General features: G+C 53.0%; 1 protein-coding gene across 1 annotated transcript in view; it reads left to right on the top strand.

Moving 5' to 3' along the window:
- Nucleotides 1–15,952, top strand: part of kcnh6a (potassium voltage-gated channel, subfamily H (eag-related), member 6a) — a 400,900-nt gene that overhangs the window by 252,309 nt on the left and 132,639 nt on the right. Inside the window, 1 exon segment of the mRNA XM_085966026.1 lies at nt 10,567–10,992. Coding sequence (XP_085822152.1) covers nt 10,567–10,992 — 426 coding nt within the window.

Here is a 15,952-nt window from a genome sequence, read left to right as displayed (position 1 = left end):
GGTGAGCATTCTCTCTGTTGGGCGATGGTTAAGGGGTGAACATTCTCTCTGTTGGGCGATGGTTAAGGGGTGAACATTCTCTCTGTTGGGCAATGGTTAAGGGCACTCGCTTGGTCCAGTGTAACGGATGCCAGCGTAGGGGTCGGTGTGTCGCTGCGGGTATCAGATGAGGCGGTGTCGGGGGCCTGCTGTGTCCCGGCTGTCATCCAAGATGGCGGCGTCCATGATCCCCATGTGGCTGGAGGCGTCCAAAATGGCTGCTGTACCGGTGATTCGCACATGGCCGGGGAGGTCCAAGATGGCGGCCCGCATGGCCCACACGCGGCGCTGCTGGGGTTCGGGGTGGCTTTGGCCCTGCAGACGCTAGCGTAGTGTCCCTTCTTCCCGCAGCCCGAGCAGATCGCGTTTTTCGCCGGGCAGCGCGCTCTGGGGTGTTTTGCCTGGCCACAGAAGTAGCATTTCTGGCCTTGGGGCACTGCTGTCTGGCCTTGGGACACTGCTGCAGTAGTTGGGCCGTTGTTGGGGTGTGGCTGGGGTGGCACGGCGCTATGAGGCGGTCCTACCGTGTCCCAGGCTGTCATTCCCCGCGGCATCCACGGTGCAGAGGAGTAGGCATCCATGCCCTGGTAGGCTGCATCCAACGATAGTGCGAGTTCAGAGGCCTTGTTGAGGTCGAGGTTGCTCTGCTCCAACAGTCGCTGTCGGGTGTAATTGGATCTGTGGCCCGCTACAAAAGCGTCCCGGATAAGTTCCTCTGTGTACACGGCGGCCTTTACATCCTTACAACCACAGGCCCGGCCAAGCACAGACAGTGCCTGAAGGTATTCCACGGTCGATTCCCCAGGTTGTTGTTTACGACTCCCCAGGAGGTGCCTGGCGTACACTTCGTTCACTGGGCGCGTGTACTGGTCCTTGAGGAGCTTGATAGCGTCCGCGTACGAGGTCGCGTCTTGGATGACCGAGTACACTCGGTGGTTCACTTTGGAGGTCAGGACATCCAGTTTGTCCTCGTCCGATTTGATTGCTTCGGAGGCGGTCAGGAATTTTTCGAAACACTTAAGCCAGTGAGTAAACTTGGTGGATGAGTCCGCCTCCCGATGATCTAAGTCCAGGCATGCTGGTGTGAGGATCTTCTCCATTATAAAAATGTTGTTAATAAAATTGATGCGCTATCAATTACTCATAAAAGACTGAGAGTTAGAAGAGTAACTAAAGGCTTTTATTAACAACAGAATGGAGGTCTGCCTCGCGTGGTCAACCGGTCCAGGATACAAAGGGCTGGGGAGCAGTCACCTTTATACTGGGACCTGTGGGAGGAGGCAGCCGAGGCATGTCCAGGCATGTACACAGTGGAATACAAACAGGACAAACAGGAATACAAACAGTGGTTTACCACAAACATTCTCTCTGTTGGGCGATGGTTAAGAGGTGAACATTCTCCCTGTTGTGAGATGGTTAAGGGGTAAACGTTCTCCCTGTTAGGAGATGGTTAAGGGGTGAACATTCTCACTGTTGGGAGATGGTTAAGAGGTGAACATTCTCCCTGTTGGGCGATGGTTAAGGGGTGAACATTCTCTCTGTTGGGCGATGGTTAAGGGGTGAACATTCTCACTGTTGTGAGATGGTTAAGGGGTGAACATTCTCTCTGTTGGGAGATGGTTAAGGGGTGAACATTCTCCCTGTTGGGCGATGGTTAAGGGGTGACCATTCTCTCTGTTGGGCGATGGTTAAGGGGTAACATTCTCTCTGTTGGGAGATGGTTAAGGGGTGAACATTCTCACTGTTGGCCGATGGTTAAGAGGTGAACATTCTCACTGTTGGGAGATGGTTAAGGGGTGAATGTTCTCTCTGTTGGGCGATGGTTAAGGGGTGAACATTGATGCGCTATCAATTACTCATAAAAGACTGAGAGTTAGAAGAGTAACTAAAGGCTTTTATTAACAACAGAATGGAGGTCTGCCTCGCGTGGTCGACCGGTCCAGGATACAAAGGGCTGGGGAGCAGTCACCTTTATACTAGGACCTGTGGGAGGAGTCAGCCGAGGCATGTCCAGGCATGTACACAGTGGAATACAAACAGGACAAACAGGAATACAAACAGTGGTTTACCACATTCACCCCTTGTTTAAAATTGAGTCCGGCGGGGTGAAGTGTATTAAAAGTTAGTGTATTGGAGTCTCTCCGGAGGTCTTGTCTGCTGCTGTGATCAGCATGGCGACGGCAGGGGTAGTGAAGCTTCCGGCGTCGAGTCCAGCGTAGGCTGTGGCACAGGCGTGTCGTCCTCGTAGATGTCGAGCGGGTCGCGGGGCCCAGGCCTGCCGTCTGCTGGGGCTGGATATCGGATCGTGGGGGGGGGTGGTAGTGGGTTACTGCGGCCCCCGAGGGTGCAAGGTCTCTTATGGAGACTGTGTCCTCCCGCCCGTCCGGGTATGCGATGTGAGCATACTGGGGGTTGGCATGGAGGAGGTCGACCCTCTTGACCAGGGGGTCCGTTTTATGGGTCCTCACGTGTCTTCTCAGTAGGACCGGCCCTGGGGACGTCAGCCATGGCGGTAGCGATGTCCCCGATGTGGACTTCCTTGGGAAGACAAACATTTTCTCATGAGGGGTGGCGTTAGTGGCAGTGCAGAGCAGTGACCGAATAGAGTGGAGCGCATCGGGGAGCACATCCTGCCAGCGGGAGGTTGGAAGGCCCCTAGACTTTAAGGCTAGCAGGACGGCCTTCCAAACTGTCGCATTTTCTCTTTCCACCTGTCCGTTCCCCCGGGGGTTGTAACTGGTGGTCCTGCTTGTGGCAATACCCCTAGTTAGCAGGTACTGACGGAGTTCGTCGCTCATAAACGATGAGCCCCGGTCGCTATGGATATAGCTGGGGAAGCCGAACAGGGTGAAGAGGTTGTTCAGACATTTAATGACCGTGGCACTGGTCATGTCCGGGCAGGGGAAGGCGAACGGGAAACGGGAGTACTCATCAATAATATTGAGGAAGTACACATTGCGGTCGGAGGAGGGGAGAGGCCCTTTAAAATCGACGCTCAGGCGCTCGAAGGGGCGAGTGGCTTTTATCAGGTGGGCCCTGTCTGGTCTATAAAAGTGCGGTTTGCACTCAGCGCAGACTTGGCAGTTCCTGGTCATGGTCCTGACCTCCTCAATAGAGTAAGGCAGGTTGCGGGCCTTGATGAGGTGGAAGAACCTGGTGACCCCCGGGTGGCAGAGGTCATTGTGGAGGGCCCGCAGTCTATCGATCTGTGCGCTGGCGCAGGTGCCACGCGATAGCGCATCCGGGGGTTCATTTAGCTTCCCGGGCCGGTACAAGATCTCGTAGTTGTAGGTGGAAAGTTCGATTCTCCACCTCAAGATCTTGTCATTTTTGATTTTGCCCCTCTGCTTGTTGTTAAATATAAAAGCAACTGAACGCTGGTCAGTGAGCAGGGTAAATTGTTTTCCGGCCAGGTAGTGCCTCCAATGACGCACAGCCTCCACAATCGCCTGGGCCTCCTTCTCAACAGCGGAGTGTCTGGTCTCCGGGCCTTGGAGGGTTCGTGAAAAGAAGGCCACGGGTCTCCCCGCCTGATTGAGGGTAGCGGCCAGGGCAAAGTCGGACGCGTCGCTTTCCACCTGGAAGGGGATGGATTCGTCCACTACATGCATGGTGGCTTTGGCAATGTCCTCCTTGATACGGTGGAAGGCTAAGCGGGCCTCTGCCGTCAAGGGAAAAGAGGTGGACTTGATCAGCGGACGGGCCTTGTCCGCATAGTAGGGGACCCACTGGGCGTAATAGGAGAAAAACCCTAGGCACCTCTTCAGGGCCTTGAGGCAGTGGGGCAGTGGAAGTTCCATGAGGGGACGCATCCGGTCGGGGTCGGGGCCGATGACTCCGTGTTCCACAACACAGCCAAGGATGGCGAGGCGGTTTGTGCGGAATATGCACTTCTCCTTGTTATATGTCAGGTTTAGGAGTTGGGCGGTGCGGAGGAATTTTTCGAGGTTTGCGTCATGGTCCTGCAAGTCACGGCCGCAGATGGTCACATTGTCCAGATATGGGAAAGTGGCCTGCAACGCATTTTGATCTACCACCCGGTCCATCTCCCTTTGGAAGACGGAGACCCCGTTGGCGATGCCAAAGGGAACCCTAAGGAAGTGATAGAGGCGGCCGTTTGCCTCAAAGGCAGTGTACTGGCGGTCCTCAGGGTGGATGGGGAGCTGGTGGTACGCTGATTTCAGGTCAATGGTCGAGAAGACGCGGTACTGCGCGATCTGGTTGACCATATCAGCTATACGGGGGAGTGGGTAGGCGTCCAGCAGGGTGTAGCGATTTATTGTCTGGCTGTAGTCGATGACCAGGCGCTGCTTCTCGCCGGTCTTAACGACCACAACCTGGGCTCGCCAGGGGCTGGTGCTGCCCTCAATAATCCCTTCTTTCAGGAGCCGCTCCACTTCGGTTTTAATGAAAACCCTGTCCCCGGCACTGTATCGCCTGCTCTTTGTGGCGATGGGCTTACAGTCGGGGGTGAGGTTAGCAAACAGTGGTGGGGGGGTGACTCTGAGTGTGGAGAGGTTGCACCTGGTGCGCGGTGGGCAATTTGGAAGCTGCTGGCTGCGGACTGTGAGTGGGGGTAGGGGTCCACCGTACGCCATCGTAACACTTTTAAGGTGGCACTGGAAATCTAACCCCAGCAGGACGGCAGCGCAGAGGTCAGGCAGGACCAGAAGTTTAAAATGATCGTACACGGTCCCGTCTACTACGAGTGTCACCACGCAGTAGCCGCCGATGTCCGCCGACTGGGACTCGGAGGCCATAGAAATCCGCTGTTGCGCAGGCAGGACTGGGAGAGAGCAACGTCGCACCGTGTCGGGGTGGATGAAGCTCTCCGTGCTCCCAGAGTCAAAAAGGCAGATTGTATCGTGACCATTTACCTTAATGTCCATTGTGGAACTGGCCAGTTGGTGCGGTCTCGCTTGGTCCAGTGTAACGGATGCCAGCGTAGGGGTCGGTGTGTCGCTGCGGGTATCAGATGAGGCGGTGTCGGGGGCCTGCTGCGTCCTGGCTGTCATCCAAGATGGCGGCGTCCATGATCCCCATGTGGCTGGAGGCGTCCAAAATGGCTGCTGTACCGGTGATTCGCACATGGCCGGGGAGGTCCAAGATGGCGGCCCGCATGGCCCACACGCGGCGCTGCTGGGGTTCGGGGTGGCTTTGGCCCTGCAGACGCTAGCGTAGTGTCCCTTCTTCCCGCAGCCCGAGCAGATCGCGTTTTTCGCCGGGCAGCGCGCTCTGGGGTGTTTTGCCTGGCCACAGAAGTAGCATTTCTGGCCTTGGGGCACTGCTGTCTGGCCTTGGGACACTGCTGCAGTAGTTGGGCCGTTGTTGGGGTGTGGCTGGGGTGGCACGGCGCTATGAGGCGGTCCTACCGTGTCCCAGGCTGTCATTCCCCGCGGCGTCCACGGTGCAGAGGAGTAGGCATCCATGCCCTGGTAGGCTGCATCCAACGATAGTGCGAGTTCAGAGGCCTTGTTGAGGTCGAGGTTGCTCTGCTCCAACAGTCGCTGTCGGGTGTAATTGGATCTGTGGCCCGCTACAAAAGCGTCCCGGATAAGTTCCTCTGTGTACACGGCGGCCTTTACATCCTTACAACCACAGGCCCGGCCAAGCACAGACAGTGCCTGAAGGTATTCCACGGTCGATTCCCCAGGTTGTTGTTTACGACTCCCCAGGAGGTGCCTGGCGTACACTTCGTTCACTGGGCGCGTGTACTGGTCCTTGAGGAGCTTGATAGCGTCCGCGTACGAGGTCGCGTCTTGGATGACCGAGTACACTCGGTGGTTCACTTTGGAGGTCAGGACATCCAGTTTGTCCTCGTCCGATTTGATTGCTTCGGAGGCGGTCAGGAATTTTTCGAAACACTTAAGCCAGTGAGTAAACTTGGTGGATGAGTCCGCCTCCCGATGATCTAAGTCCAGGCATGCTGGTGTGAGGATCTTCTCCATTATAAAAATGTTGTTAATAAAATTGATGCGCTATCAATTACTCATAAAAGACTGAGAGTTAGAAGAGTAACTAAAGGCTTTTATTAACAACAGAATGGAGGTCTGCCTCGCGTGGTCAACCGGTCCAGGATACAAAGGGCTGGGGAGCAGTCACCTTTATACTGGGACCTGTGGGAGGAGTCAGCCGAGGCATGTCCAGGCATGTACACAGTGGAATACAAACAGGACAAACAGGAATACAAACAGTGGTTTACCACAAACATTCTCTCTGTTGGGCGATGGTTAAGAGGTGAACATTCTCCCTGTTGTGAGATGGTTAAGGGGTAAACGTTCTCCCTGTTAGGAGATGGTTAAGGGGTGAACATTCTCACTGTTGGGAGATGGTTAAGAGGTGAACATTCTCCCTGTTGGGCGATGGTTAAGGGGTGAACATTCTCTCTGTTGGGCGATGGTTAAGGGGTGAACATTCTCACTGTTGTGAGATGGTTAAGGGGTGAACGTTCTCTCTGTTGGGCGATGGTTAAGGGGTGAACATTCTCTCTGTTGGGCGATGGTTAAGGGGTGAACATTCTCTCTGTTGGGCGATGGTTAAGGGGTGAGCATTCTCTCTGTTGGGCGATGGTTAAGGGGTGAACATTCTCTCTGTTGGGCGATGGTTAAGGGGTGAACGTTCTCCCTGTTGGGCGATGGTTAAGGGGTGAACGTTCTCCCTGTTAGGAGATGGTTAAGGGGTGAACATTCTCACTGTTGGGCGATGGTTAAGGGGGAACATTCTCTCTGTTGGGCGATGGTTAAGGGTGAACATTCTCACTGTTGGGCAATGGTTAAGGGGTGAACTTTCTCACTGTTGGGCGATGGTTAAGGGGTGAACATTCTCTCTGTTGGGCGATGGTTAAGGGGTGAACATTCTCCCTGTTGGTCGATGGTTAAGGGGTGAACATTCTCCCTGTTGGGCGATGGTTAAGGGGTGAACATTCTCACTGTTAAGGGTGGTTAAGAAGTGTGACATTTCCTGTGCGAGGCTACTATTTTAATAATTGTGATTTGAGAGTTCTTGGTGTTTGCGAGAACCTGGAAGTGTTGGTTCCTTATTCTGACTTAGTGTTTCTCAAGTGAGCTTCACTATTTCGACATTATTTTCACACTCCGATATTTAAGTTGCTCTGTTGCTGCGATGCTTTGGTCACGACTCGAGCTGACTCCAGCAGTTTGCTTTATTGATACAGAAATTTGAACTCAATTTCTCATCTTTCTTCAATATTCCTCTGAGCCAGGATGGGGGGAAACAGGATCAGCCAGGGTTCTCACTCCCAATCGCTATTCATTGGCTCCGGCTGGAAAGCACGTCTGTGCATGGACTTTGTAGTCAAATACAGCAGCCATTTAGTACACAGCAAGGTCCCACAGACAGCAATGAGATAAATGATTAGTTATTCATTTTTGGGCAGTGGAGGAATGTTGGGTGTGAACAATTTTTAGAATATTGTGGGGGAGGTGCAGCTAATTTAAAGTGAAGGACACTGGCCATGGGCAATTCCATTTCCCTTTGCGTGTACCAATCACACAGCCTGGAGATGTCACTGACACCAGATCACCAGTCTGGGCCCTGCTTCACCCTCTCTCCCTACGGGAAGAGGCCTGGGCCTTGCTTCTCCCTCACTCCCTACGGAAAGAGGCCTGGGCCTTGCTTCTCCCTCACTCCCTACAGGAAGAGGCCTGGGCCTTGCTTCTCCCTCACTCCCTACAGGAAGAGGGCTGGGCCCTGCTTCTCCCTCACTCCCTACGGGAAGAGGCCTGGGCTCTGCTTCTCCCTCACTCCCTACGGGAAGAGGCCTGGGCCTTGCTTCTCCCTCACTCCCTACGGGAAGGGGCCTGGGCCTTGCTTCTCCCTCACTCCCTACGGGAAGAGGCCTGGGCCTTGCTTCTCCCTCACTCCCTACGGGAAGAAGCCTGGGCTCTGCTTCTCCCTCACTCCCTACGGGAAGAGGCCTGGGCCTTGCTTCTCCCTCACTCCCTACGGGAAGAGGCCTGGGCCTTGCTTCTCCCTCACTCCCTACGGGAAGAGGCCTGGGCCTTGCTTCTCCCTCACTCCCTACGGGAAGAAGCCTGGGCCTTGCTTCTCCCTCACTCCCTACGGGAAGAAGCCTGGGCCTTGCTCCTCCCTCACTCCCTACAGGGGGAGGCCTGGGCCCTGCTTCTCCCTCACTCCCTACGGGAAGAGGCCTGGGCCCTGCTTCTCCCTCACTCCCTACAGGAAGAGGCCTGGGCCCTGCTTCTCCCTCACTCCCTATGGGAAGAGGCCTGGGCCTTGCTTCTCCATCACTCCCTACGGGAAGAGGCCTGGGCTCTGCTTCTCCCTCACTCCCTACGGGAAGAGGCCTGGGCTCTGCTTCTCCCTCACTCCCTACGGGAAGAAGCCTGGGCCCTGCTTCTCCCTCACTCCCTACAGGGAGAGGCCTGGGCCCTGCTTCCCCCTCACTCCCTACGGGAAGAGGCCTGGGCCTTGCTTCTCCCTCACTCCCTACGGGAAGAGGCCTGGGCCTTGCTTCTCCCTCACTCCCGACAGGGAGAGGCCTGGGCCCTGCTTCTCCCTCACTCCCGACAGGGAGAGGCCTGGGCCCTGCTTCTCCCTCACTCCCTACGGGAAGAGGCCTGGGCCCTGCTTATCTGTCACTCCATACGGAGAGAGGCTAGGTGGGCAAGGGAATCTGGGGTAATGACCCTCTCTTTATAAAACATGGCTGACTTGAATGTGCTCCAGTGTCACAGCTCAGGATCTTGCCACGCCCACACCATTACCTTACCAGACCGGGAGGCAGCACGATGTCAGACTTTTAAAAATAGATTTGTACAATAAATTGAAAAATATGCGTCATTCGATGGTCTCCTCCCAGGGGATGAGAGGAAGTAATCATTATCTTTTTTGTCACTGTATAAAATTTATGGCTCGATGCTCCTTCAGTGCAGCGAGAGAAAAATTATTCTCTTAATTACATTTTCATTTAATTCCACTTAATGACTATCATGATCTCCTTCTTCACACAATGGGCCGTGGAAATCAAAACTCCCTCCCCCAAAAAGCTGTTGAGGCTGGGGGTCAATTGAAAATTTCAAAACTGAGATTGATAGATTTTCATTAGTCAAGGGTTTTAAGGGTTACGGAACCAAGGAGGGTAAATGGAGTTAAGATACAGATCAGCCATGATCTAATTGAATGGCCTCCTCCTGTTCCTATGTTCCTGCATTGATTAGGGACTGAGAGGGTTCAGAATACAGATGGTTCAGAGAGGGTAGTCCGTGATGGGAATGCTCATGTTCACTGTGGTGAAGAGCCAGCACTGCTTAATTACCTCTCGAATCACAAAACATAATAAAAGGCTGAGCCTGAAAGGAATAGTGAAGAAGTTCATCTACAAGATGAACTGCAAAAACTCGCCAAGGCTTCTTCGGCAGCACCTCCCAAACCCACGACCTCTTCCACCTAGAAAGACAAGGGCAGCAGGCGCATGGGAACACCACCACCTCCAAGTTCCCCTCCAAGTCCCACACCATCCTGACTTGGAAATATATCGGCCGTTCCTTCATCGTTGCTGGGTCAAAATCCTGGAACTCCCTCCCTAACAGCACTGTGGGAGCACCTTCACCACACGGACTGCAGCGGTTCAAGAAGGCGGCTCACCACCACCTTCTCAAGGGCAACTGGGGATGGGCAATAAATGCTGGCCTTGGCAGCGATGCCCACATCCAATAAACAAATGAAAAACAAGGGTAAATCAGGGAGTTAGAGGTTACCAGCTTGGAGTCTCCAGGAATTAAGGTTTAGTCTACTGGACATTACTGTCAGTAACCCAGGAGAAATGTCATTGGGGCATTAAAAAAATTGTGGGTTTTTTAATTTTCAATGAACACATTTATTTATTAGTTATAACAATATTGGAGACTGTTTGACAGGGCGGGAGGTTGGAGGTGGGAGGTCATGCGATGCAACCTCCAGGACTACAGCCAAGCAGAGATGGCGACCCTACAGAGAGTGCTGGTTAGGTCAGGGGTGTCCAAACCACAGCCCATGGGCGACACGAATCCCACCCCCCGCGCCCCCCACCGCCCTCGAAGTCCAGGCAACTCATTCCTATTGTGTTTATCGTACTTTGTTTATTGTCTCTCGTGGAGACATCCTCCGTCCGTTCCTCCCTCAGCCTCTAATGACCAAACCATGTTTTAGGTGTTGGTTGAGGGATAAATATTGACCAGGACACCGGAGCGAACTCCCCTGCTCTTCTTTAAAATACTGCCATGGGGTCTTTCACCCGAGAGGGCCGAAAGACGGCACCTCCGACAGTGCAGCGCTCCCTCAGTACTGCACTGGGAGTGTCAGCCTGGATCATGTGCTCAAGTCTCTGGAGTGGGACTTGAACCTTCTGAGGCGAGAGTGCTGCCCACAGACCCACGGCTGACACCAATTGTAAGCCTCCGAGTGGCCAAGATCAGTCAACTTAGCACAGACCAGGGCTGGAAGCTGGGGATTTTCTGGTCTGGGCTGGGTCAGCAATCACCCATCTTTGTCTCTTCTGTGTTGTAGGTCCTCTCGCTCGGAGCTGATGTGCTTCCAGAATATAAGCTGCAAGCCCCCCGCATTCACAAGTGGACTATTCTTCACTACAGCCCCTTCAAGGCAGTCTGGGACTGGCTCATTCTCCTGCTGGTGATATACACTGCCATCTTCACCCCGTACTCTGCTGCCTTCCTGCTCAACGATCAGGAAGAGGAGAAGCGGCTGGAATGTGGCTACTCGTGCAACCCACTGGCCGTCGTGGACCTGATCGTCGACATCATGTTCATCATCGACATCATCATCAACTTCCGCACCACCTACGTCAACAAGAACGATGAGGTGGTGAGTCACCCGGCCAAGATTGCCATCCATTACTTCAAGGGCTGGTTCCTCATCGACATCGTGGCCGCCATCCCATTCGATCTTCTCATCTTCAGGTCTGGCTCCGATGAGGTAAAGGGCTAAAAAAAGAGGTCATTTCAAAATGGCCGTCTGAATCAAAACAGTGGCTGTCCAGTGATATGGTTTAAAATGGAGCTTCGTGCACTGGTAGGACCCGGGTTCACCCAGCACGTGCACTAATGCGCACACAGACACATGCACACACACATGGACACACACAGACACACGCACACACACATGGACACACACACACAGACACACGCACACACACATGGACACACACACACAGACACACGCACACACACATGGACACACACATACAGACATACACACACACACACTGACATATACACACACATGGACACACAGACACACGCACACACTCATGGCCACACACACACAGACACGCACACACACATGGACACACACACACACATGGACACACACACACACATGGACACACACACACACACACATGGACACGCACACACATAGACATACACAGACACATGGACACACACACAGACACACGCACACACACACACATGGACACACACACACACAGACATATACACATGCGCCACACACACCTCTCAACAAGCACCTGTACACAGACACACATACCTCAACCCACCACCCATACACAGACCAACAAACACAGACACACACACACACGCACACAATTACACCCACACGCTGGCCCACACCCCTGTCGGTAACTATGACAGTGGAGGGGTGCTGCAATGGACTGGTCCACTGACACTTGCTGCCCAGGCAATGGAGATTGGTCACATGGGCAAGATTCTGGACAGTTCCCATTGCCTGTGGAACCACAACTCTACTTGAGAGACAGGGCCAAGGGGAGAGTCAGGCTGAGGGGAGAGACAGGGCCAAGGGGAGAGTCAAGGCCGAGGGGAGAGTCAGGGCCGAGGGGGGAGTCAGGCCGAGGGAAGAGACAGGGCTGAGGGGAGAGTCAGGGCCGAGGGGAGAGTCAGGGCCGAGGGGGGAGTCAGGCCGAGGGAAGAGACAGGGCTGAGGGGAGAGACAGGGCCGAGGGGAGAGTCAGGGCCGAGGGGAGAGTCAGGCCGAGGGAAGAGACAGGGCTGAGGGGAGAGACAGGGCCGAGGGGAGAGTCAGGCCGAGGGAAGAGACAGGCTGAGGGGAGAGTCAGGCCGAGGGGAGAGTCAGGGCCGAGGGGAGAGTCAGGCCGAGGGAAGAGACAGGCTGAGGGGAGAGTCAGGGCCGAGGGGGAGACAGGGCAACAGGAGAATCTGTGGAAAAATAACATCAGATAAATCCTACGGTGCGTTTCTGTCCCTATCACTCTCTCTCTGACTTTCGTCCTCATCTGTGTTTCTCTGTGAATCTCTGTCTCTCGCCACCTGTCCCAACTTTTCTCTCCCCCTCTCTTTCTGTCTCTTTCTCTGCCCCTCTCCCCATCTATATCTGTGCCTCTCCCCTTTCTCTCTCCTCCTCTCTCTCTCTCCCGCTCTCTCTGTCTCAGTGACCTGTCTCTCTCTTTTCCCCTAGCCGGTCTGTGTTAACCATGTTACAGTGAGGCTGTTGATTAAGAATGAATCACATTTCAGTTGAATCCAACACCTGACAATTTCCTCATCAAATCACGGCACACGGTGGCCTCTCTGCCCCTGGTGTTGTGTATGTCCCTTTAAGGGAACAACTGGTCTCAGACTGCAGTACCGGCAGTGACCATTCCTGTATAAAAGGCCCTGGCAGGCTTCTGTAGTTTCAGTTTCCAGATTGTCTCCATTCAGTAAAGACTTGTTAAACCAACTCCTGCATTCCGTGTCTCCATTAACACATGGATTTAATACTGGCGACGAGTAAGAAACGAACTTACCTGCAACTCGGCAGCACCTCAGACGACGTTGTTGAAGGTCGAAGCCAGAAAAGAAAAAAAAAATAATCTAAAGAAACTCGAGAAACGGGCGTCGACCGTGGGCAACCGCCCTCCAAATCATCGGATTGAAAACTTGCAGGAGAGACTGTCCAGAGCCAGGCTTGGTTCCCCGGTCTGTGGTTTCCCAGCTAATCGGGCTGGTGGCAGGTAGTGCACTGATCCTTCCTGGGCTGCGGCGGGCTAGAGCTCGATCGGGTGGCTCTGCAACGGGGCCGGGCAGCGAGTCGGGAAGCAAAGACAGAGAGAGAGGGTGGAGCACACAGGGCGCGGCCGGTGCTTCGCAGCCGGGCAGCGTTCGGACCTAAGAAGAGGGGGGGAAGTGTCCCAGAGGGTCCGCTCCACGACGGGAACAGTTAAAAATAAAAATACCGCGGAGAGCGGCGTTGACAGCAGCGGCAGCAGCGGGAAAGCGCGGGAGGCGCCATCTTAACTCGGCAGGGAAGAAGGAAAAGCGCGGGAGACGCCATCTTAGGTTTACAAGATGCCAAAGACTGGCGCTATCACTGCCTTCGATAATGCAATAGAAGACTGGACCACGTATGTGGAAAGAGTCGAGGTATATTGCGAGGCAAACGAAATAGCCGAGGAGAAAAAGGCATCGGTATTGCTAAATTTAATGGGCGCAAGAACGTACGGCCTATTGTGGGACCTGATTACTCCAGCCAAACCGAAGGCGAAGAGTTTTAACGAAATTGTTGCTATCCTACAGGAACACCTAAATCCTACACCGCTGCTGATAGCAGAAAGATTTAAATTCCACAGCAGAAATCAGCATAAAAATGAGAGCAATGCTGATTACCTTACGGAACTACGCAAGCTATCAAAGCACTGCCAGTTCGGAGCAGGACTGGCAGATACCTTATGGGACAAATTTGTCTGTGGACTCCTGAGTGAAGGAACCCAGAAGAGGTTACTCTCAGAGAAAGAGCTGATGCTAGATAAGGCTTTCAGCGTGGCAGTATCGTACGAAGCAGCAGCAAGGGGAGCTGCGGAAATATAACAAAAGCCACAGGAATACGGCACCCACGAAATGACACGGGGATTTGCAAAATGTTATCGCTGCGGCAGAACAAACCATGACCAGAAGGACTGCTGGTCCAAGGACAAAATATGCAGGCAATGCGGAAAGATGGGACACATTGCACGAGTTTGCAGGTCTGAGAAGAAGACCAACGACAATAAAAAGGCTACTAAGGAACCGTACAGGAAAGTACAAAAGATGACGGACAGTAGTTCCGAAGACCAGATGAGCGATAGTGAATCCGGGAACAAGAGACTAAGCTGTCTCAAACTTCACAACGTAATCGCAAAAGAGGATCACCGAACCATTTGGGTCACCCTCATGATAGCAGGGTCTCAAGTCAAAATGGAATTGGATACAGGATCAGCTCTAACCGTCATGAATCGACGAGACTACGAGCGGCTATTCTCACACATACCCTTGAGAGAGACATCCATTGTCTTGAGGACGTATACGGGGCAAAAAGTATACCCCAGAGGAAAAATAAGGGTGCCTGTCGAATACAACGGCAAGAAAATACGGAAATTGTATCTCTACATTCTGCAAGATGGTGGACCACCGTTATTGGGACGTGAATGGATCAGAAAGAAAAGTTTAGACTGGCACTCCATTCAGGCACTGACGGTGGCTGGTAAAAAGGATGACGACGTCACTCCTGGACGATTGTCAACAATCTTAGCTGACGCCAAAGAGGTATTTCAACAAGAACTGGGCACTCTTAAAGGCGTAACCGCCTCGATAAAAATAGAGGAGAATGCAATTCCCAAGTTTTTCAAAGCAAGACCGGTACCATATGCAATTCGCCCAGCCGTCAAGGCAGAGCTGGAGAATCTGGAGAATGCAGGCGTGTTATTGAAGGTAGACTGGAGCGAGTGGGCAACACCCATCGTTCCTGTCATGAAGAAAACGTTAAACAATAAGTCTGCGGAGCCAAGGAAGGTTCGCATCTGTGGGGACTTCAAGGTGACAGTGAACCCAGTCCTTCACACAGTACAATATCCTCTTCCAAGGATAGAAGATATCTTCGCCTCACTATCCGGAGGGAAGCGTTTTACAAAAATTGACCTAGCGCAAGCATATTTGCAGATGGAGGTTGAAGAATCCTCTAGGAAGTATCTCACGATAAACACTCACAAAGGTCTTTACCAGTATAATCGACTGGTATTCGGAGTAGCATCAGCTCCGGCGATATGGCAAAGAGCGATGGAACAAGTCCTGTAAGGGATTCTGAGGACTCAGTGTTACTTGGACGACATCCTAGTGACAGGTGAAGATGACAGTGAACACCTTGCCAACCTAGAGCAGGTGCTCACTAGACTACGTGAACATGGGCTACGAGCCAATCACCCCAAGTGCGAGTTTTTTAAGAAACAGATATCGTATTGTGGCCACGTGATTGATGAAGAGGGGTTGCATAAGTCCCCTGACAAAATTGAAGCGGTAGTTAAGGCTCCAGCGCCTGAAAATGTGTCACAACTGAGGTCATTCCTTGGATTGGTGAATTACTACCATAAGTTTTTGCCGAATTTGTCCACAATTCTGCATCCACTGAATGCCCTACTACGAACGGGAGTAGCATGGAAATGGAGCAATGAATGTAAGCGGGCCTTTCAGAAGAGTAAGGACCTAATCACTTCAAGAGAAGTATTGGCTCACTACAACCCATCACTACTGATAAGACTGGCGTGTGATGCGTCTCCCTACGGCATTGGGGCGGTACTGTCACATAAATTCCTTGATGGTTCTGAGAGGCCGATAGCTTTTGCGTCACGCTCGTTAACTTCAGCCGAGCGTAACTACGCCCAGATTGACAGAGAGGCCCTCAGCCTGGCGTGGGGGGTGAAGAAGTTCAATCACTACCTGCACGGTCAGAAATTTACTCTATTAACTGATCATCAACCTCTCGTCTCCATTTTCAACCCTCATAAGGGCGTACCGATAATGACAGCACAACGGCTACAGAGGTGGTCCCTTTTCCTAGGGGCACACCAATATGACATCGAGTACAAAGGAACTAAACAGCATGGGAATGCTGATGGATTGTCGCGCCTACCGTTGCCGACGGTGGA

Source organism: Somniosus microcephalus, chromosome 24 (assembly GCF_052327205.1).
Source record: "Somniosus microcephalus isolate GS21.2 chromosome 24, FLI_Smic_1.0, whole genome shotgun sequence".
NCBI lineage: Eukaryota > Metazoa > Chordata > Chondrichthyes > Squaliformes > Somniosidae > Somniosus > Somniosus microcephalus.
This window is presented reverse-complemented; position numbering and strand designations above follow the sequence as displayed.